The sequence below is a fragment of the Dasypus novemcinctus genome, chromosome 21, assembly GCF_030445035.2.
Source record: "Dasypus novemcinctus isolate mDasNov1 chromosome 21, mDasNov1.1.hap2, whole genome shotgun sequence".
NCBI lineage: Eukaryota > Metazoa > Chordata > Mammalia > Cingulata > Dasypodidae > Dasypus > Dasypus novemcinctus.
The window spans coordinates 40,702,737-40,726,398 of record NC_080693.1 but is presented as its reverse complement, the minus strand read 5'-3'; the positions used below and the strand labels follow the sequence as shown (position 1 = coordinate 40,726,398).

Below are 23,662 nucleotides of genomic sequence, written 5' to 3'. Positions count from 1 at the left end.
AGGGAATGGACAAAGCAGACAACTGGAAGAGGCGGGAAGGGGAGAGAAATTTTTTAAAAAATTATGATAGAACTTGCATTTCATGTCTATTCACCTCTTGACTATCACTTGAAAGCAGTTTCTGACTTCTCGGCCTGTAACTTTACTCACAGTAAAGATGCTTCAAGGTGGGAGACAGCGAATAAAATTATGCCATCTGTTCAAAAAAAAGTATTTTGTGTCAGATTGAGGAGAGTGGTATGCCATCTCTCCTAGACACTAGTTTGTGTTTGTCTTTTAGAAGCCTTTGAAAGTAGGCTGGGAATAAGCATTATTAGTTTGTGTGCCTATAATGTCAAATGAGTGCTGATTTGAAGCAGGAGAGAAAAATGTTTCCCTGCATGCTTTTGTCCTGAGTTAATTGCTTAGTTGGATGAAATGCCAAACTTGATAGATTATTGGAGCTGTTATTTTGGTGGTTAAACAATAATGAAACTGTTTGGATGTTTGCAGGAAACACTGCTGTCTGTGTCTGGACTTTGAGCTGGAGAAAGTTTCAATTGTTCAGAAGCAATACTAGTTAGAAAATGCAGCTTCTGTGGCTCCTAGCACAGCTGTCTTAATTACCAGCTATCTTGGGGCCTTTAGACAAGCATTGCTTAACACTTTTGGAAACAATTTATGTTACTGATTCCAAAAATGCCTGTGGTAGTTCCCTGCATACTTAGGAAAGCTAGAAACTGGGGAAAGGTATATTGCATAAATCTAGATTACTTAAGTCAAATGCTTTTATTTATTTTTCCCTGCACCTTCATTGTTTGAAATTGCTGTCTGTCCATCTTACTTGTTTCTTTAGATGGCACCGCGAACCGAATCCCGGACCTCTGATGTGGGAGGGAGACGCGTAATTGCTTAAGCCACTTCCATTCTCTGCTTTATTATGTCTTTCATTTTTTTTTTCCTCTTGTGTCTCTTGTTGCATCATCTTGTCATGTCAGCTCATCGTGCCTGCCCATTGTGCCAGCTCACCATCCTGCTCATCCTCTTAAGGAGGCACCGGGAACCTCTGCTCCCTACCTTGTTGTGTCTCATTATGTTTTTCTTCTTTTGTCTCTTGTTGCATCATCTTGTGTCAGTTTGCTGCACCTGCCCATTGCACCAGCTTGCTGTCTTCTTTAGGAGGCACCGGGAACCAAACCATGGACCTCGCATGTGGTAGGCGGGAGCCCAGTTTCTTGAGCCACATCTGCTTCTCTAAGCATGTCTTTTTAACCAAGGGGGAGAGGGTAATGGGACTGTTGTTGACCCCCTGGGCCTTTCTTTCTCAATTAGTAACTATTCAGTAGGGTACATGCTGCCATGCTATGTGGCCACCTACAGAGGGTTTTGGTTATTATAAACTTGATTAGCAAAGGGGGTTGGGAAAGTGGAGGTGGGAATCAGATAATTTTGAAACTCTCGGCTTGTATATGAAGTCTTAATTTTCACTGTGAACATTTCATTTGGTGAAGGATGTTATAAAACTCTCTACAAAACAGTCCTCCTTCCTATTGAAATCATATGTTCGGCCACAGGAGCATGGAAAGCTTTATGCATGCCCAGCGGGATCTCTTTTATTCATTTCACTATCAGAGATGATACTTTTTTTTGAATGAAATTATATGCATCTTTTGGTGGGAGTTAGGGGACCATTTATTCTTGCATAAAAGTATGAGAAAATTTTGTGTCAGATTGAGCAAAATGCTATCACTTCTATATGCCATATTTTACCTATATAAAAATAACCAGCAGTTATTATGTGTAATGTACTCCAGGAACTTTATGATATTAACTCATTTAATCCTCAAAATAGCCCTATGAGGGGTAGTTACTATTATTATTTGTGTTCTGTAGATAGGAAAACGAAGTATACGGAGAAGATGAAGAACAGGCCTAAGGTTACAGTGTTTGAACTCCAGTAGGCTGGCTGTAGTCTACAGCTGCCTCACCCTCTATTATAATTACTTTTTCAGAGGGGGTCTTTAGAATTAGATTCCATTTCATATAATGTGAGCTTAAAATGATCCTTTTATACATGGGCTTCTTTGTGTGGAATGTGATTTTAAAGTATTAGCATTACTTGTTATACTAGTTTTAGTTCTCTTAGTACTGAAAGATTGCTTTACAGTTTATTCCTAATTCTAAAATTGTGAGTGTATTTGGTATATAAGCTAGTCATCCTTAAAAACACATTTGACGAAATAGCTAAAGTATTGAGTTAGAGGAGAGAGTTCATTGGGGTTTTAAAAAATTTTTAAACATTTTTACGGTGAGCATCTTTCCATTGTCATAGGTCTTCCCAATAAGTTGTCTTCTACATACGATATATAGACAGTAGTGCTACTTGAGACCTTATGTTGTAGGTAGTGTTAGTGGAATAAATGTTGATAGACCACTGTAGGTAAGAAGCCCTGATCAGATACAGAAAGTAAAACTTTATCTGGGTTTGGGACAAATATCCTGTTTTCTGTCATATGAAGCCCAGTAAGGACTGGTTTGGAGAATCACAAGAGAATATCATTTCTACTTTTCCTACCAACCTCTCCCTCACATTTTGGAGACTGCTACTGAGACCTTTGAAGAAAAACTATTTGTGGTAAGAAGCCTTGCATGTTAGACGCCTCACCTGGTGACTATGTTTTTCAGTTTGTTCCCAAATTTGGCTAATTGCTGCAGTTCTCAGATGTTTTTGATAGCTAGTATGACACTTTTGGCTGAACTGTAGTAAGGGTTCATTTTGCATGGATTACTACTCCTGCCTTCTGGCCCATTGCTCATGGCTGTGGAGGATCCCAGATGGAAATACAGAGAAGGGTAGAACACAGGTAATGCCTGGAATGTATTTCAGGTAGTTGGGCTAGCAAATAAGCCATAATTACATAATTTTTTTTTCTGGCATTGTAAGTGCTGCAAAATAGTATGAAACATTCTTTCTTTTTTACCTTCCTTAGTTCTCCATAGTGGCTGGAGAGCTGACTGAATAATTGCATATATTTTTAAGCATTTTATATTTGAGACAATTGTACATTCACAGAAAGTTACAAAAATAGTACAGGGAGTTCCCATGTACTTTTTATCCAATTTTCCCCAATGGTTACATCTTATTTAGTTGTAGTACAATGTCAAAACCAAGAATTTGATTTTGGTACACTGTGTATATATAGTTTGATGTCATTTTATCACATCTGTAGAATTCTGTAACCACTACCACAATCAAAATACAAAACTTATATCAGGGAGCACGTGTGGCTCAAGCAGTTGAGTACCCGCCTCCCATATGGGAGGTTGCAGGTTCGGTTCCCAGTACTTTCTGAAAAAAAAAACACAAAAACAAACAGCTAGCAAAACAAATGAAAAAACTAACTCAGGAAAGCTTATGTGGCTCAGTGGTTAGGTGCTGGCTTCCCACAATCGAGGTCCTGGCCCCCTGTACCTAAAAAACAAAACAAAAATTATTCTATCACTGTAAAGATCCTCCCTGGTGCTACCCTTTTATAGACGTACCTCCCTCCTTTCCCCCACCTGTCCATACCATACCTAACCCCTGGCAGCCAGTAATCTGTCTCTTATTTCCATTATTTCTATAATTTTGTCATTTCAAAATGTTACTGAATTGGTTCATAACAGTTTGTGACTTATTTTTTTTGAGGTACTGGGGGCTGGGGATTGAACCTGGGACCTTCTGTGTGGGAATCCAGCACCCAGCCACTGAGCCACATTGGCTTCCCTAAGTTGGTTTTTTCGTTTGGCTTCTTGTTTGTTTTTGTTTTTTCGAACCCAGGACCTACCATGTGGGAGACAGGAGGGCAACCATGGGAGCTCAACTGCTTGAGCCACCTCTGCTCCTAGTTTGTGACCTTTTGATATACTGGATATTGACAGTTTTCACTTAGCATAATGCCCTTCAGATCCATCCAAGTTGTCTATGTGTAGCAATAGTTCAATCCTTTTTTTTCCCACTCAGTAGTAGTGTATGATTGTACGACCATTTGTTCAGCCATTCACTTATTGCAGATCATTTTGGATGTGTCTGGTTTGGGGCTATTGAAAATAAACCTGTATATATTTGTGTACAGGTTTTTGTGTGGATTTATTTTTATTTCTCTGGGATAGATGCCCAGGAATGAAATTGCAAGGTCCTGTGGTCATTATGTGCTTTGTTTAAAGAAACTGCCAAACTGTTTTCCAGAGTGGCTGTACCATTTTACATTTCCACCAGCAAGGTATGAGAGATCCAGTTTCTCTGTCTGTGCCAGCATTTGGTATTGTCATTGTTTTTTTAAATTTTAGCTGTTCTAATAAGTGACCTAATTGGTTTCTAAATTCAGATTACTTAGTAACACTGATTTGACTTTGGCAAAGATAAAAGATTTTTGGGTTGAGTGATTTTAGCTATCCTGTGTGACTCTGCCTCAGCACTGTGTTGCAGTGGACTCTTGACTTGCTTTTTAACCACACTGCCATGGTTTGCTCTAGGGGTAGACCAAGACTTACTACTCCATTTGCCCAGCAATGTCTAGCACAGCATTGCCAATGATGGTGGACAAGGAGTGATCAAACAACTTTATTCCAAAACTACGAATTTCTTGTTAATTACCTTTATAATTATAAATTTTCATCTATGAGTATAGCTTTAAATAAGCTTAAATTTGCTTGGTTCAGAATGGCCCTAAAAACTTGTTCAGAACGTTCTGTTTCATTTTATTTGTCAAGTGTTCTCAGGTACTTTATTATATAATATAATACATATATATTATACAATACTAATTAGCTTAAAACATGCTCATTTTTAAATACTAAAAATAGCACAAAAGTATGTATATGTAGCAGATGGTAAATCCCCATTCCCTGTCAGAAGTGACTACTGTTGAATGGTTCTAGACTTTTTACTATGTGTGTTTTGTATCTCTCTTTGTCTCTCTGTATGTATGCATGTATGTGCATGTGTATGCATATTTCCCACCTGCTGTTCTAGAGTGCTTCTTCACTGGATAATGTTATTATGGACATTTTTTCCTCTTGATTTTTTTTTTTAAAGCATTTCCTGCCTAGGATGGAGCTTTGGCTTCCTTTCTATAACCCTGGATTGTTCTGTTATAAAAGAATTGAGAGAATAACCTTTGAAAGGTCTTTAAAAAAATTTTGTTCCTTGTTACATGAGTTTGTGTTGAAATACGATTGTAGTTTGATTTACAAGTAAATCAGTAGAATTCTGCATGTTAGAATGTTATCTATCCACTTTATTTAAATAATGCAAGTCTGATTATATGATGTGATCTCTTGTAGAACCTTGGGGGAAGAAAGAACTGTGAGCACAATAATCTTTAGAGAATGTACAGTCCTTTGGGTATTTGTCTACTCATCATCAGCTGCTTAGTCAGATGGAGTGTTTTCTTAAGTGCTACTGAAGTGCACTGTTCAGTCTTTATTTTGAAATCTCTCCTTCTGTTTTCTCTCTCTCTTCCATTACTTTGATTACCTTGATGGGACATTCAAGCTGTGCAGTCTTATCCTTTATTTCCTTAGCCTACAGAAGCCAGTTTGAAGATTAACTGTAGGTGAATAGGTAATCTTACCTACTTGGCTAGAAATCACCTGACAAGATGAAGCAAATGTCAACAGAGGCCCTCTAGACTTGGGGACTTGAACAAAGGTAACTTATTTTCTGGTATTTTTAGTGGAAACTGGGGTGAAAATTTAGGAAGCTTGGTTTATTGGAGGCAGGTGTGTTTTGAGGGAGAGAGAATGTGTGTATATGAGTGTGTATCTGGGGAGAAGAAGAATCGAGAGGTATTTAGTAAAGAAGAATTACAAGTACAGGAATTCAGGAAATCTTCAAAGTTGAATTATAGAATCTTTGTTCTGAGAGGGTAGTTACTGGGTCAAGATAAGTAATAGAGGGAGCAGATGTGGCTAAGTGGTTGAGCACCTGCTTCCCACTTAAAAGTTCCTGGGTTCAATCTCCAGCCCCAATACCTCAAAAAAAAAAAAAAAAAGGATAATAAAACATGAGCATACTAGTCACTTTTTTATGAAGCTATTGGAGTTGGGCAGGTGATGGAGTATGATGACAAGAGCCTTTTCCCTTTCCTTCTGAATTAGTAAGAACTAATAAACTAAGAAATAGCTTTGTATAGAAAAAACTAAGAAATAGCTTTGTATAGAAAATTACACCCATCAAATGATTCAAATGGTTCCAGGATTTCTGTTGTCAGGTTTGGAAATGAGCTACTCAAGATAGCAGTTTTGTCACATCACTGACTCTTCTCCTAGCCCTGTCGTCAGGTCCTCAGACTGAATCCTCTCAGCTTTGAATTCTTCCTTTTCCTGCATGCTTGCTACCTTTTCAATTACTGAAATTTAGTGTTTCATCATGTCTGAGGTATGCAGTTGTTGTACTTTGATATTGGATATCTTTCCGAAATATGAAGTATTATACCACAGTGGATAATAAAGTGCCCACAGTTACCTTGTGGAACAGATTCTGGTAACTGTACCAACAGACAGACTTGGTTTGTGTGCCCTCATGCAAAGTGCTGTGAAGCAGGTTGAATCTCATGCAGCACCAGTTCCTATATCTGAACACAGAAGTGTCTTGTTAAAGATTAATGGGACTGCCTCGTCCTTCTGGCCCCAAGATGGAATGACTCCTGCCATGGCGACAGCCTTTGTCTCCCAGGAGAGGCCATTTTATACAGCAGGTTTGTACTTCCAAATATTACAGTACGCCTGTGTTGGCTGATGCTGGGGGTGATAGGTTGGCATTTGGTCACTCTCAAGACATTTGAGCTATATAGCATCCCATGGCTTGAATTTCTGGGCAAAACTGCCTCATCAGGAGGTCAAAAGCCTCTATTTTCATTCTGTGCCTTTGGAAGAGGTTTTCTCCTTTGTTTTATTTGACTATTCTGTTGAGTGAAGTGAATCTGAATTTTCAATGCTGTAAAAATTCCATTAATCCCCTTGTACTGCATCCCAGGTGTGAAAATGTCTCAGTATAACAAGACTGTGGGGAAAAAAAAGGAAAAAAAGACTGTTTGACAGTTGGAATTCTTAATAATAGTTAGGATAATCGTCTCTGGAGGCTTGAAAATAATGATTAAACCAACAACATGAACATATTTCAGTTGGTTTAATATTTGTGGTTCTTGTGTGAGGGGATTGATTTCTAGGACCCATTCAATGTGGCTACTGTTTAGCTTCATGGTCTTTAGGAAAAAAAATCTTTTCATTTTACTCTTAACAGTGCTTGGGGAATAGAGCTTTGATACAAAGCCAATCTACATCACAAACGCTAGGGAGGGAGATGCTTATTAAAAATTCAGATGCTAAGACCTCACTCCACTTCTGCTAATTCAGAGTGTCTATGGGATTGGGATGGGGAATGATTTTTTTGTTGTTGAAACGATCATTTTTAATAAGCATCCTTGTTGATTCTTAAATGCTCTAGAGTTGATTCTTTAGTATTTTTCATGCTTAATTTCTGTGATTTTTTAGATGGTAGATGTTTTGTTGGCACCCATATTTTCCCATATGCATATTATATTGGTTTATTGCATTCCATTCCCATTGCTTATAATAGACTTGGCACATAGTAGGTATTCAGTAAACATATGGTGGAGGAAAGAATAAATTACTGGTTATATCAAAGGTCTATATCTGAAGCCCTTCCTCCATATGAGGCTCTGCACAGCACCTTGACCTGTGAATTGTTCCTGTTTCTCCTCCTGAGCTGAACTGCCCCAAGGCAGCCAAGCCAGCCCCTTTGTTCATAGGACTTGGCCTCCTGGACCCCAAGGAGTCCCTTGGTGCTGCCATCTCTGGGGCAATGATTTAAACCAGTGTGGCTTGTGATCCGTCCAGCTTGGACCTACCCTTCTAGCTCAGGGTCTCCAAGTCTCAGGCCATTCCCCAGTGGTCTCTGGGGCCTCCCTCCTGGCTCCTGGTAGCCATCCCCCTGAAATGCATCTGGGGCAGTGGGGTAAGGCATAATAGGGAGTGCCAGGACAGTGCTTTACATTTCCTACCTATCCTCTTATTCCCATTTTGTGAGTGAAGAATCTGAAGCACAGCCAGAGGACGGGTTTGTTTTCCTTATTGTCTTTAAAAAAAAATACTCTAGTGTGTTTTTTGTTTGTTTGTTTGTTTTTTACAGTTATAAGAGCCCTGAATACCAAAGATTAGAATTGGACAATGTCTCTTAATTATCAACAAGATGATTCAGCTACTGGTTCCTTGGGCTTATCAATTTGCTCAAAATCAATTTCCCATCCAGAAAAAGGATGTGGACATAAATAAGTATCTTTGTTAAAAAGTAGATATATGCTATATCATGTTGGGTGTTGAGAATGGGGAAGTAGATAAAGGGAAGCATTTGAAAGAAAGCTTATAAAGGGGAAAAGATTAAAGTCATTTATAAATGATAAAAATGCTAAAGCTTTAACTGAATTTAAATTACCAAGTAATATTTGAATATATGCTTGTTGTAAAAAAGAAAAAAAAAAGATTTAAATGCTGATAAAGCTAAAAAGACCTCCTAGATACCATCCTATCCCTCCTTGCAGTTCCTTCCCTGTAAGTGTGTGGGGGGAGTATCCTCCCAGATCTTTTTGTGTGTATTTGGTAATGTTCTGTGGATTTGGACCACTACAGAATCCTGAGGAATGAGTTTTTAAAAGAATTTCTCTTTGATACCTGCTTATTGTTTATATTCTTTTTTTTTTTTTAATTTCTCTCCCCTTCCCCCCACCCCACGTTGTCTGCTCTCTGTGTCCATTTGCTATGTTCTTCTGTGTCTGCTTGCATTCTTGTCAGTGGCACCAGGAATCTGTGACTCTTCTTGTGGTGTCATCTTGCTGCATCAACTCTGTGTGTATGTGGCACCACTCTTGGCAGGCTGCGCTTTTTTTGCGTGGGGTGGCTCTTCTTGCAGGGCACACTCCTTGTGTGTGGGGCTCCCTTACGCAGGGCACATCCCTGCGTGGCACGGCACTCCTTGCGCGCATCAGCACTGCACATGTGCCAGCTCACCACACAGGTCAGGAGGCTCTGGGTTTCAACCCTGGACCTCCCATATGGTAGGCTGACGCTCTATCAGTTGAGCCAGATCCTCTTCCCTGCTTATTGTTTATAATGTTAAGATCTATTGCAGAAGAAAAATGCAGGCTATTAATGGCCTTGCATATTTCTATTCAAATAAAACAATGGGTTTTACTATATATAAAACACTTGTACATGCATGCACCCACATGAAATATCTGTTGTGGCCACCCATGAAAAATAAACCTATAAATAGCATTTGGGTGATAAACTACCTGAGTTTAAAAATAATGTATTGAAAGAGCTTACTCTCAAAACCACAATTCATTTTCCGTATTTCTCACAGTCTCATATTCTTTCTCATAATCTTCATAGAACCTCATGAAACTTCAAGTACCTGAAGCCATTAGTTCAAATAAGTTCTAAATGTAAAGTTCTCAGCCTTTCCAGTCTAAATGAAGGGACTAGGGTGTTTTGGGGAATCTGGAACTATATCAGAATGGTAAACAGGGAAAAAATAAGCTCTCCTTACCTACTAAATGGTCTCTACCTTAGCAGAGTTAAGGGTTCTGATCTTTCGGGCCTGATGTTGCTCTTCATGTGATTCATATTTATTTCCAGTATCAACTGGATTTTCTTTTTTTTCTAATTTAAATTTTACCAATACAGAGTTGGCCAGAAGCTTTTCCAACAAAACTGTTTTTTTCGAGAAGTTCCATATTTGTCTGTATTATATACTGAGAATTGCTCCGTATGAGAATATTTGTGATTTATCATCAACTACAGCAATATTGTTTAAAGTGTGGTCCATGAGATAATGGTTGTCAACTGCTGTAAAGATGCTTTTATCGTTTAAAAAGGACTAATTAACATGCTGAAGGGAAGCTTCTTTTAAACAGCCATTTTCTGAAAAGGAAAACACTGAAAGGGAGGAAATAAAGGAGGGAACATTTTATAAAACCTATAAAAGCTCAGTATGACTATTCTTCTAGAATAATGTAGTTAAGAAGAATTAAGTTGAGTTGGATAAAGAATTTTTTAAAACTAGCGGTTTGAAAGGAATAGAATTAAGTAGCATAGATTTTTAAACCCGAATTCAGACAGTCTGAATGTACATTTTAATTAACCTAACATTTATTGAATGACAGGCCTGGTTGGCAACTACATTGGTGTTCATGCCATGTGAGACCTACCTGGAGGGGTGGGTGAGGCTGGACATGCTGGCCGCGGTGCCCATGCTCAGGAATAGCTGGTGGGGAACCAGCACATATTTTGAGTAGGAATGGTAGGATCTGATAGGAACTTTTTTTTTTTTAAGATTTATTTTATTTATTTCTCTCCTTTTCATTCCCCCCCATGTCTGCTCTCTGTGTCCACTTCCTGGGTGTCCCCTTCATGCCCCCCCGTTGTCTGCTCTCTCTGTCCTCTTGTACCCTCCTCGGCATCACTGGGAAACTGCGTCTCTTTTTTGTTGCCTCATCTTGCTGCGTCAGCTCTCGGTGGGTGCAGTGCCACTCCTAGGCAGGCTGCACTTTTTTCACGTGGGGCAGCTCTTCTTGCAGGGTGCACTCCTTGCATGTGGGGCACTCCTTGCGCATGGCAGCTCTGCACGTGGAGCAGCTCACCACATGGGTCAGGAGGCCCTGGGTATTGAATCCTGGACCCTCCCATATGGTAGGTGGACACCATGTCCACTTCCCTGACAGGAACTTTAGTTTCTTTCAAATGAAAACACACTAAAAGCAAGGACTTACTTTTTTGTTTACTTTATGTATTTACATTGTACACAATGTCAATTCTAGCCTGTTGGGCAAATTTAATAATAAGTAATCATTCTAGAATTGGTTGTGTATTTTTTAGGAGGTATCAGGGACTGAACCTAGGACTTTGTATATGGGAAGCAGGTGCTCAACTGATAAACGATGCCTGCTTCCTCTAGAATTGATTTTTTTTTTTTTTTTTTTTTTTTTTTAAGATTTATTTTTATTTATTTAATTCCCCTCCCCTCCACCGGTTGTCTGTTTTCTGTGTCTTTTTGCTGCGTCTTGTTTCTTTGTCCGCTTCTGTTGTCATCAGCGGCACGGGAAGTGTGGGGGGAAGTGTGGGCGGCACCATTCCTCGGCAGGCTGCTCCCTCCTTCGCGCTGGGCGGCTCTCCTTATGGGTGCACTCCTTGCGCGTGGGGCTCCCCTACGCGGGGGACACCCCTGTGTAGCACAGGCACTCCTTGCGCGCATCAGCACTGCACATGGGCCAGCTCCACACGGGTCAAGGAGGCCCGGGGCTTGAACCGCGGACCTCCCATGTGGTAGACGGACGCCCTAACCACTGGGCCAAAGTCCGTTTCCCTAGAATTGATTTTTAAATAAACTGGCTAATACACGAGAATTGACATAAATTTAGGTATTTTTTTTAAAGATTTATTTATTTATTTCCCCCCCTTCCCCTCCTCTCTCCCTGCTGTTTTTGCTGTCTGTGTTGTCTTCTCATTTTCTCCTAGGATTCACCAGGATTCGATCCTGGAGACCTCTGATGGGGAGAGAGGTTCCCTGTCAATTGCGCCACCTCAATTCCTGGTTTCTTTTGCGCTTCACCTTGACTCACTCTCCCCTTGTCTCTCTTTTGATGCATCATCGTCTTGCTGCATAACTCACTCACATGGGCACTGGCTTGCTGCGTGGGCATGCTTTCTCCTCTTCTTTTTCAGCAGGAAGCCTCAGGTATCGAACCCGCGTCCTCCCATATGCTAGGTGGAAGCACTATCACTTGAGCCACATCCGTTCCCTGTTTTTTTTTCCCCCCAAGAACAATGGTTAATACAATTTTCACAGCCTACTACATCTCTTATGTATCCAGTAGGAGCGATGCTGGGTAATTTAGCTTTAATAGGGAATATGGTAGCTAATTTAAAAAAAAAAGGGAAAAAACCTCCAGTAATTCTGTTTTAATGAGAGAACTTGAATTGTCTAAGGAAATAGAGGTCAGAGGTGGGGAAAAAAAGGAACTGTGAGGCTAGTTAGAACTGACAAAAATTCAGCTCAAGATTAATTGGGCAAATTCTAGGAATCTGAAGACCCAGATGTTCTAATTTGTAAATGCAAAGTGACTTCTAGATCAGCCTTATCTGGAAGTCTTCAGAGCTGGGAAACTGCTACCTTTGGTAACCTTGCTGTTCTCAGATGAAATTTCAGAAACTGGCTGCTGGAACTTTCCCGGTAACGGTTCCAGAAGTGGCCCTAGTAACTTGCAGTAAGGCAATGTAAGGTTTAGCTGCCCCCAGTAATTGGCGCTCAATTTAAAAATGATCAGTGGGCACCTCTTTATTTCTTGGTTGCAGTTGATTGCAGTTAGCTCAGGCTGAGCTGTTTGGGAAATATGAGTTTTGCCTAGCGTGAGTCAGCACTGCCCTGGGTAAACTGCCTGCTCTGTTGCAATCTTGCTTATACCAAAGATACGTCCCCAGGCGGCACCATTCACTTTGTCTGAAAGCCACTGCTGTTGGTTCTTGAGATGATCTCATCTGAACATGGCTCTAACAACCTCGGCAGCAGGAACTGGAGGCAGCTGGCATTCTGCTGTGGCAATGTTTTGAAACAGGCAAAACCAGGTAACCCCAGATTGTTTTCTCTTAATTTCATTAGCTAGACTGAACTGGGGTAAAAATGGAAAATGCTTAGTCTTCATAAGTGAGTCAGTGCCTTATCAGTATGAATATCTTGAAGTCAGTCCTTCAGCTCTTTGAAGCAGTGCTCTAAGGGGAAAAGTTTCATTTCATTTGGGATCCAGGTGTGACTTTAGACCTTCTTAGGCCATTTATTATATAAACCTTAGAGAAGTCAAACCAGTTAGTATTACAGCTTTGTCCATCTTTTGCTCCTGCATTTTGTTGTCTGTTCTTTTTCTTCTTGAGATAAACAGTGTAATCAAATTAAACAATTGTTAAAGAAAGAGAGCAGTAAACGCATTTGCTTGTCTATGTAATAATTGTGAATATTGAACTGTAGATAACTGTCTTACCAGTGAATTTGTTCCCATATTCTTTTCTAAACATTATGAAGAACCCCCTCCCCACCTCAATCCTAATTCTGTTTAGGCTATTCTTGTCTCCTTGCTCCTTACCACTAGACCTTTTAACTCTTCAGCCTTCTTTCTAAGTAGTCGCATTCCCTCAAGCTATGTTGCTTCTTACAGTTACCCCAGTGGTCCATCCTGTCTTTCACCTTGGGCCTTTGGACACGTGCCTTCTCTGGAACACTCTACCCTAAATTAACCTGGGCAACTGGTTTAGCCTAGAGATCGCTTCTTCCACAAAGCCTCTTTTTACTTACTAAGATTGGTTGAGTACCCAGGAGAACTCTGTATTTACGGCACTCATAGGGTATATTGAGAATCAGGGTCTGTTTTGTTAGAATCTTGTCAGTGATACTGGCACATAGAAGGCTTTCGATAAGTAGGATGGAGACAAGCCTATTCTGTACTTCCTCAGCTCTGTTCCTTTCATCGCCCATTTATTAATTTGGCTCCTACCCTATTACTCTGCTCTCCTAGAGAGCACTAGTAAATTCCTAATTACCAGATCAGTGTCCCAGTTGCAGCCTTAATCTTAATCTGTCTAGCATTTGACTGTTGGACCATTCTTCTCCACCGTCCCCCTCCCCCACCGCCCCCCTCCCCCACCGCAACCCTCTTCATTTGTCTTTGTGGACAAGTTCTTCCCTCTCCTGAGTTTCTTTACTTTTTTTTTTTTTTTTACAAGCACAAACCGGCCTTTATTGATTACAGCGGAATTAAAGAGAGGAGGGGATACGACTGCTCCCGGCCACGGGGCATAGTCCAGATACCTGAAATCAAAAGAGAAGCAGTAAGCACCCCAGGGAGGAGCCAGCTGGACCCCAGGTTCTGCCCTGCCCTTGGAGCCCTGTCCCGGTGACTGAGGATAGGACCGGGAGACGGGAAGCCGCCGGCACCGAAGACATGACGCCACGGGGGCCGGACCCTCTCTCTCTGCCTCCATACATAACCGGGGTCTGGGACCGCATGCCCGGTCCCCGCCAAGAAAAGGACGGTCCACCAGGTCCCGCCTCGGCGCACGCGGCCAGCCTCCGCAGGCCACCATGGAAACCCACACTCACCCCGACGCCTCCCGGGAAAAGCCTGAGTTTCTTTCTGTGTCACTTATTCTCTTTTGACTAACCATAAATATTGAGATGTTGCATGGCTTTGCCTTGGATATCTTTTCACTCCTCCTCCATCCCCCTTCCTCTAATGATCTCAAATATGTTTATAACTTCAACCTCCCTCAGTATGTTTACCTAGCCTAGGTGTTTCTCCCAAACTTAAGACCCTTATTTCCAACTTGACAGACCTTGACAAACTTGGTCCAACTTGACAAATCTATCAGGGTGTTCAAACTGGATTTTAAATTCAACATGTTTATAACTGAACTTATCTCCCCTACCCAGTATCTGCTATCTGGCTGTATTGCTATATGCTTGAACACTTAATTATATCCACTAAATCTACCTGTTCATTCATTTTATGTCTCACATCCTCTAAATCTGCTAAATCCATAGCTGCTAAACCCTGTTGATTATATTAGTGTACTGTTTGGTGTATGACCTTTCTGTCAGTGACTTAATTTCAGGGCTCAAAATTGGACACTTAGTTTAACCAGTCCAGTGGTTTAAGATTTTGTGGTTGAATAATTTTAGGCAGGACCTGCCCTCTTCAAAGACTACAGATACCACCATTCTCCCAGATCTTACATACATTTTTACCTACCATGTCTCTAAGAACTTGAGTTTTGTGATTCCTTTTTCAGATTCATAAAATCTTGACTGGACTTTTTTGCCACGCTGCCATAGGTCTTTCCCTCCTCCTATCTTAACATTGTTACCAAAGTTGCCTTCCTAAAGACCAAATCTCTCTTTTCGTGTCCAGGCTTTTAGATTTCCACTGGTGCTCTGTTTTCTAGTTAGCTTATCTGTAAAGACCTTCACAAGTTGACCCTATCCTTCTTACTCTTACTTACCTACCTTCTATATTTCTCTTTTTTTTTCAGAGATTTCTCTTTTTTCTAGCCTCATTGAACTTAGTTTTTCTATTCCTGGAATATACACTATCTTTTTTTTTTTAAAGTTAGGCCAGTAATTTATTAAAGAAATGAGAGAAGAGAATAGAAGTGGAAGAAAACAACAGATTATGGATTCCCAAGTGTATTTGTGTGCTGGTCCAAGCAGAGAGAGGAAAAAAAGCCCATATCCTTTTAGTACTCTGCCTTTTCCTAATGTTCTCCCTCTTCTTGGATTGATAAAATACTTAAAGTCTTCCCTCAACCTCCCCTCCCTACTCCGAGACTTAGATCATATGTGAAAATTTTCCGGACTTCCCCAAGCAGAGTTAGTTCTTCCTTCTTTGGGCTTCCAAAGCGCAGTCTGTTACTAGACTGCTGAATTATGACTGAACCTGGTGCCTGACCTAGAGCCTGGCATTGTCAGAGACAGGTTGAAGTGGGTCTCCAGGGTCATACTATTAGTCAAAATATCTTTACTACCTTTTATATAACATTAGAAAATCTTCACGTTCTCGTTAGGTGGCATTTTTTTTTTTTTTTTGCTTCTTCTTTAATAAACCTGAGCCCCTGGCTGCCAGATCTGTTATGTGTCACCCGAAACCATCAGGTTAACCAGTGGAAGTTAATTTGAAGACTTAAGACTTGCTGAGACCTACTCCCAATCTGTATGAAGATATGAAAATGTCACCTAACAGTTTAATAGTACTTTACAAAATTATTTCATATTATCATCTTATTTCATACCCACAATAATCCTGTGATGGGTAGCTCTCCCCCTCCCCCTCCCCTCCCCTCCCCCTTCTGTTTTGAGGGACTGGGGACCAGGGATTGAACCTGGGACCTTGTGTGTGGGAAGCTGGCAGTCAACCACTGAGCCACATTGACTTCCCTGAGTTGGTTTTTTTGTTTGTTTTGCTAGTTGTTTGGTTTTTGTTTTTTCAGGAAGCATTGGGAACCAAAGCCAGGACCTCCCCATGTGCTCAACCGCTTGAGCCACATCTCCTGATTTGTGTCTTTTTAGTTAAATATACTCTATCCAGTTCTACAGAAAAGGTACCTTTGTCAATAGACAAGTACTAATGATCTGACTTATCATTGAGGTAGGTGGGGGAGGTACCCAGAGCTCCCCCTGACGTGAGGAAAGGCCTTGACTGTGGTTAGAAGTGTGGATTGAAATTAATGGTGCTCTCATTCCAATCTCTCAATTTGCTCTGTTTTACTTCAAATATCTAGAATTTGTTAATACCTACTCTTGTAGTGGAGTATCAAACCAGGTTGTTGAGTGAAGGGATTCAGCAGAAAATGGATCAAGCTGAGTGTTAAGAGAAGAAAAGTTTCAGTAGGAATTCTAGTAAGTATAAGTGATAAAGTTGAGTTTGTAGAGTGCTTCATAGCTTTTGGGATGTTAAAGTATAATATTTGGAGGAAATGGATGTGGCTCAACCATTTGAGCTCCCACCTACCATATAAGAGGTCCAGGGTTTGATGCCCAGGGCCTCCTGGTGAGGACAATCTGGCCCACGTGGCAAGCTGGCCCACGCGGAGTGCTAGCCTACGCAGGAATGCTGCCCTGCATGGGAGTGCTGCCCAACGCGGGAAAGCTGCCCCATGCTGGAATGCTGGCTGACACGGAGAGCTGGAGCAGCAAGATGACGCAACAAGAGACACAGAAGAGAGAAAATAAGAAGACGTAGCAGAACAGGGTGTTGAGGTGGTGCAAGAAGTAATCGCTTATCTCCCACTCCGGAAGGTCCCAGGATCAGTTCCTGAAGCTGCCTGATGAGAATACAAGCAGACACAGAAGAACACTCAGTGAATGGACACAGAAAGCAGACAACAGGGGGAACAGGGTGGGGGGAGAAAGAAATCCTTAAAAAAAATTATGATATTTGGGACAGTGGAATTTAATTTCAGAATGATGAATCATAAAGGCTAGGAAGTACTCTGTTCGGTACTGCCATATTGCATCCAATTTTGGTCTCCCATACTTAAAAGAAGATAATCAAAGATAATTAGAAGTGGGAAAAAATAGGTCCTATCATGAAAAGTTCAAAAAAAAAAAAAGCAGTAAAGAAAGAAAAGCTAAGGGATGGCTTGATAATTATCTTTAAGTCCAAGATGAGTTTTTGCTAGGGGAATTTTGATTAATTGTTCTTTATGCACTTCAAAGATTTATGAGGAAATGGGCTTAAATTGAAGGAGGAGCAATTTTAATTAAATACAAGGAAAAGTTTCTTGATCATTAAAGTTGGGAAACATTTGAATGTTTTTAGAAATTCTAAAAAGACTTGAATTTCTGACTGTTTCTGTTACCTATTATTGTGTAACAAACCACCCCAAACTTTTAGATACTTTAAAATGACAACCATTTTATTGTGTAAGAGTCTGTGTATTAGGAATTCATTCGGAAAGGAAGACATTGATTGTTCTACTCCATTAATGTTGACTGGGTTGGAGGCTCCAATATGGGATATTTTAGTTTTCTTCCATTAGGTCAATCTTTTTCTTGGTCTTTCATCTTTCATCTTTCATTAATCTAGATTGGGCTTCTCAAGTTACAAGTCTAGCCCAGATTCAGAGGGAGGGGAAACGAACTCCACCTCTTGATGGGCAGAATGTCAAAGTCACCTTGCAAAATGGTATGCAGGATGATTGGGACTATTGCAGCCATTTTTGGAAACAGTTTGCCACATTGACCTTAGAGAATTTTAATGAGAGAATAATGCATGTTATATTGAATGGGTAGTTTGGGCATGTTATTTACAAACTTGGCTGCAAATCAGAGTTATCTGGTGAGTTTTTTTATGACTATCTGCTCTATCTGTTCATTGTATGCTCATCTTTCTAGGGGTAAACCAAACCCGGGATCTCCCAGGTGGGAGGGAGGTGCCCAATGGCTTGAGCCACCTTCGCTCCCTGGTCATGTATTTATACAAGATTAGAGGAACTGGTTGGCAAAAAGATGAAGCATTTGGTTTTGAGTGTAGTTGGTATGCTAAATTTGAGATACAGATATCTCGTAAGGATTTAGAAGTGTGATACTGAACTGAAGGGTGATATTGACTGCAGATATTTATTTGGGAGTAATCTGACTGAAGACAATGGAATCCATCCATTTAACAAATAATTATTGAGCCCTCACTATGTACCAAACAACCAAATTGTAGAGAAGATGAGATGAATTCTGATAAGGAGCCAGCTATGTGGAACGAGCAAGGGAAAGTTTTCCAGGCAGGAGAGGAACCACTGTGTGCAGGCCTTGTGGAATAAACAATTATTTTTGAAGAACTGAAAGGCCACTAAGGACTAGAATGTGGTGAATGAGAGGGAGAGTGGCATAAGGTAAAGTGGAGAGGCGGGCAGGAGATTGTCACACAGGCCTTTTGTGGGCTATATTGGGAGTCTGGATTTTATTCAAAAGCATGATGGGAATCTACTGCAGGTTTTCAAGCAGGAGAGTAATGTGCAGGGATTTATTTTTTTTTAAGCCTACTATATGGAGAATAAATTGGAAGGAGGCAAGAATGGCAAAGAGAGGACTAATGATGAGGTATTTACCATAGTTCTGGGGAGAAAAAATGGCAGATGGGGCAGGTATGGCAGTAACATAGTGAGAATGGAATAGATGCAGGGTATATTTAAAATGTAGACCAATAGACTTAACTAGGGAAGGTAAGGAAGAGGGAGAAGGACAGAACCCTAGGAGGAGGAGCCAGGGAAGGACAGGGAGAATGATTGGCCTTTGAGGTCAAGGAGAGTCAAGCTACTCTACTTTCAGTGGATGCCAGTGGGGAAAAAGAAGCCTGTAAGAAAGATTCAAGGAGGAACATGGATAGGTTGTATATGTCTGGAGTTTCAGGGAAGCTATGAAGTTTGAGGCTTAGGAAAAAGCCATGCAAAATGAGAACATCATTGGTGACCTCAGAGAAAGGGCATCCAATTAAGTGAAGTGGAAAAAGTTAATGAATGTGTAATGGGGAGGTGAAGGCAAAATTCCAGTTACTTTCTTAGGAAAGTTGGGAAATGAAGAGAAAAGAAGAAAGAGCAAAGGGCTAGCTTTGTACAAACTTGCAAAGAGAAGCATGTGTGTGAAGGTAGGTTTTTAAAAACTGTAATGGACCAGTATTTATTAGGCCACCTACCACAGGCCAATCACTGTGCTATGATGCTATACCAAGACTATTCTGATCATTTTTGTCTTCAGTCAGTTTGCCAAAGTGGATTTCTGAATCCCAGGAGTGCATAAGACTTTCCTTTGTGGACAGGAAGAGATTATTAGAACTAACTTTCTCTATTTTGAAATTTCTTTTTAGTGTTATGTTTTAGATTGTACTCCTATTGTATAGGAGTACATGTCTGATTTACAGATGAATATAGATATATTGGCAACGTGATTGTTTTTCACTTGTGATCAAAAATTGTGGTCTCTTCTGGTCTAGTGAATAGGGATGTTTGCTTAGATAGAGAAGAAGAGGGAGAGAGAAAGATGGCAGTCAACAGGTCAAGTACTTTACACATTTTAAAAAATTCCTTAAAAATTATGTGAAGTTATTTTCTCCATTTTACAGATAAAGAAACTGGAGAATTTAACTTGCTCATGGTTACACAGCTAGTTAAAGTGGTAGAAATGGAATTTGAAACCAGGTCTGGGTTTGTTTTTTTGTTTTTTGTTTTTTTTTGAAAGCCTCATCACCCTACTTAACCTTCTCCCTCCTCATCTAGCCTGTGCTTAAAATGTTTCTTCATTCCGTAAATACCATATTAAAATACTCATTTTGTAGTTGAGGAATCTGAGGCACAGATGAAATGATTAGCACATGGCCACATATATAATGTATATATGGCACTCCTGGCCTCTGATTCAGTACCTTTTCCATTGGACATTTAACTGCTTCTCAAAACAAGTAGATGGAACACAGATTGGATTGTTGCAGTAAAGTGAGTAAGGAGGAGTCTAGTTATTTGCCAAAGATGAGGTTTGTGGGGGAGAATATAGTTATAATCAAGCTAAGATTATTGATTGCTTTCCATATGTCAGACATTCTACTAAGTGCTTTGCATTCATCAGGGCATTTAATTCTCCCTATGATCCTCCCTGCAAAGTAGGCTCACTTATCTTCTATTTACAAAAGGAACCCCCCCCCTTCCTAGAGGTTAAAGTTAGGTCATCTGCCCAAGGCCGTTTAGGTGGAATGAGGCTTAGCTAGGATTTGAACCAAATCCAGAGGACTCGAGCTCATATCCGTAACTACTCTATGCTGTTCCCATTAAATTTCATGTAATCACACTGTACCTAGCTATAGTATTTTTCTGCATTGCCAGTTCTGGAGTCAAAGTGCCCCCCTATGTTTTTTCTAGATTTTTCTAGATTTCTTTATTGACCACACCTTGATGTTGATTACATTCTTTGTTTAAATACATAATACTGTCAGCCAAGCCTTTTTGTTCCACTTGTTTTTCGTTTGGGAGAGGTTGTATCTTTCTGGAGCGCCTTTATATATCTGCACACATGGATTTTACTCTCTTAATTTTCTGAGTTAAGTTTATGATTTTCCTCCAGCTCCTAACTGGATTTAAATCCTTCCTGCACTGGATTTTTTAGATTCTGAGACTGATATCAGAATCCCTAGTCTGACTCCGATCTGCTTTCCACTTTAGCCATAGCCCAGCACTGACTCTCTGGGTCGCTAGCTACTACTAATACCTTAATACCATCTCTCCCTTCATGCCCACCTATGTCTCAATTAAATCCAGTTACTCATGTGTCCTTGAGTTCCTGCTTTGGGTGCCCTGTTTTTTCTGTACTTTTGGCTAAGAATGCTATTCTGGCTATGTAGATCCCTCATTGGGAGTAATCATTTCCTCCGAGTCTCTAGCTGGGAATTCTCTTTTATGGGACAGTATACTTTCTCTCACACATTTCAGTTGTTTGTATACATGTCTTTATCTCTCCTGCTGTACTATAACATCATTGAGCAGATCTGTCTGGTTGACCTTTGTATCTCCTTTAGTACCTGGTTCAGGTTACTGCACATAGTAGGGTTTTGATAACTGTTGAATGAATGAATGAAAGGAATTTCAGATTGAAGCTTCTGCTCATTGGTTTAGTTCCCCACCCCCACCTCCCATTTGCTTTTCTTATAAACTTGCTTTGTCTTCCCTTGCACTGACTGACTAAACTTGTCTTCACTCCTTTTCTTACCCCAATTTTGCCTCATGCTTTTTCCATTAGCAGTCACTGTGTGTGGGAGTGCCACATTGGCTGTTGGTTAGATTTTCTCCATTCTTTTGTTGCTCATTTCTCTCCATGAATCATATAACCAACATGGGAACTGACTGATGATTAGATTGTAACCGAAGTTTTATTAACAAGTAATTATGATTATTAAGTCCTTGTATAGATGCCTTTATATTATAAAATAGCAAAAGGTTAATACCTGAAATGACTGAAGCTGGCTAGCATGGTCCCACCCCTGGTCCTGGTTACTCTAGACCTCATCCTTGTGTATGCTTAGTATTGTGAATGGTAATTCTGGAGTGAACTCACCCTTGAGTATAATTACTGTTGGAATGGTAACCACTCCACCTACCTGTTTAACATCTATATGAAAGACCTTGTAACTGACCTTTGTTCTGTATACTTCCTTGCTTTGCTACCCCACCTTCATCTATCCTGTTAATAATCCCCTTAATGTTCATTAATGAAGGACCCTGTGTTCAGCTCCACCCTAATCATTGGCATCATGATGTTATAATATATTAGAATTTCTGTAGATCAAGGGGCAGTTTTGGGCCACGAAGCCACCATGCTTAATTGCTTGCACAACCATTAAAACACTCTCTTTGAAACTCTCGTGTCTCAAGAATTGGCTTTGAAGATGCATCAGAAGAAGAGAACCTACTTTTGCTTGATATCAGGATCCTAATAAAAAGACTGTGTAAGAAGCAGTCTTTTAAGATTTGTTAGAATATTACGTTCAAGTGCGTAACTTTCTTATCCATGTTTCAAGCCAAAGAGAAAAAATCCTTGGGTACTTAGGAGGTAGATTAAGGCATATATTCACACTGTGGGATGTGGGATGCTAGACATCTTATTTGACCAAAGTAATAATGCAGGAAGCCACAGAAGATTCAGCTAACCATTACTGTTAAATCCTAGAATTTTTCTGCAGCTGGAGGAAATATTAGAGATTAGTATAGTCTAATCTTCTGATTTTCCAGATGAGAAAACAGACCCAGAGAGACTAAATGACTTAACAATAAAAACTGGGATATTAATTTCCCAGCATTCTTTGTAACTGAATGTAGTATGGGGCACCATCATCTCTTTGAAAGCAGTAGAAGTTTTTCCTGAAGTGGAGGCTTTTTAGGTCTCTAGAACTCCTCCAGGCTTTTGCAGTGCTGCAAAGTAACCTCTTTCAGGTTGGTATATCAGATTGGTTTCAGGGCCGTGTCCAGCCACGGGATCATTGATCACTTGGAGGTGGTTCTGAAGTTGGGGAATATTGGATTCCTCTAGGTTCTTGGCTATGTTACATAAAAGAATTTAAGAAAGTCAGTTTAGTTAGGCCAGTAAAAAGAGTTTATTGAGAAATTAGAGAAAAGGAAAGAGGTACATACCCAAGATGTGGTTGCAGGCTCCTCTTGGAAAGAAAGCATTTGGGGTAGGGGAACTGCCTTAATTAAAGCCATTATTCATCTTCCCCTTTCCTGATGTTGGGAACTGTTTGCTCTTCTGATTGGTTGCCCCCTTTTTAGCTCTCAGGGGACCATCGATGAGGCTCTTTGTTTGAGGTTTTCTGGGGCCAATGAGGAGGCCTGTTTGGAATTTATCTGGAATTACCTGGGGTGTCCCTTGACCCCGGAAAGAGTTCCAAATGGGATTTTGTGGCTAGGGTCTAGATAGGGTCTTTCTGGCTTTATTCTTAGTAGCAGCAGCCTTCCTTCAGGAGATTTCTGGGTAGGTCTTACAGCGGTGTTCTCTGCTGGGTCCCAGCTGTGACTCACTCTTTTTGATGTAATAACCTGCCTCACTTCTCTTTCTGGAATCTACTTAGTAGATACTGGCCAACAAAATAGTTGTTCCTCCTGCATTCAGAAAGGGGCCAACACGTAACTATAAAAATATTGCCAGTTTTTCTTGCTTTTTTCCCCAGCCCTCATATTCCAGCTTCTGTATCAGACTTAATTTTCTTATCTTAGCACTATTTGTGTTAGTTTTTATTGCTTATTCTAGGTCAGATTTAGTATGAAGCATGGGGAGCCCAGAAAGTGTTTTAGAGGCCCATAATTGTTTTTTTTGTTTGTTTGTTTCTGTAAGGCAAATCTTTTACTTGACTCATAGAGTAATGTATTTTATTGTCCCCGAAATGCTGTTCAGCGAATCAGTTGCTGGGGCACATATGAAAGATTACGTATTTGTCCAAGGTCTAACACTGTTGGCCCAGAGAGCAGTAGTGTAAAGAGATCAGACAGCCCAAAACAGGAAGTCAAGTGAAAACAGGATGTGCTTGTCTTTACTGTAACTCGTGTG

The 23,662-nt window shown here is 40.4% G+C and overlaps 2 protein-coding genes and 1 non-coding gene across 17 annotated transcripts in view; 2 read left to right on the top strand and 1 right to left on the bottom strand.

Annotated features, from left to right (window-relative positions):
- RAD51D (RAD51 paralog D) overlaps positions 1-14,271 on the top strand; it is a 51,389-nt gene extending 37,118 nt beyond the window's left edge. The window contains exon 10 of the mRNA XM_071210519.1: positions 13,813-14,271. Coding sequence (XP_071066620.1) covers positions 13,813-13,986 — 174 coding nt within the window. The 3' untranslated portion in view covers positions 13,987-14,271. The remainder of the gene's footprint in view (positions 1-13,812) is intronic.
- The window catches only part of RFFL (ring finger and FYVE like domain containing E3 ubiquitin protein ligase), a 75,747-nt gene that overhangs the window by 12,153 nt on the left and 39,932 nt on the right, over positions 1-23,662 (top strand). The window contains exon 2 of one of the 15 annotated variants that reach the window (XM_071210509.1): positions 5,545-5,671. The exons of 6 other annotated variants lie outside the window; for them this stretch is intronic. The gene's annotated coding sequence lies outside the window, so the exon portion shown is untranslated. Of the gene's footprint in view, positions 1-1,101; positions 1,195-5,544; positions 5,672-12,496; positions 12,664-14,027; positions 22,068-23,662 lie in introns of those variants that run through there. 8 more of the 15 variants (XM_071210510.1, XM_071210516.1, XM_012518896.4 and 5 more) reach the window with 8 other exon arrangements.
- On the bottom strand, positions 13,973-14,121 carry LOC111760159 (small nucleolar RNA SNORA57). The gene has a single exon (XR_002793932.1). It is a non-coding gene; the product is annotated as a small nucleolar RNA SNORA57 (small nucleolar RNA).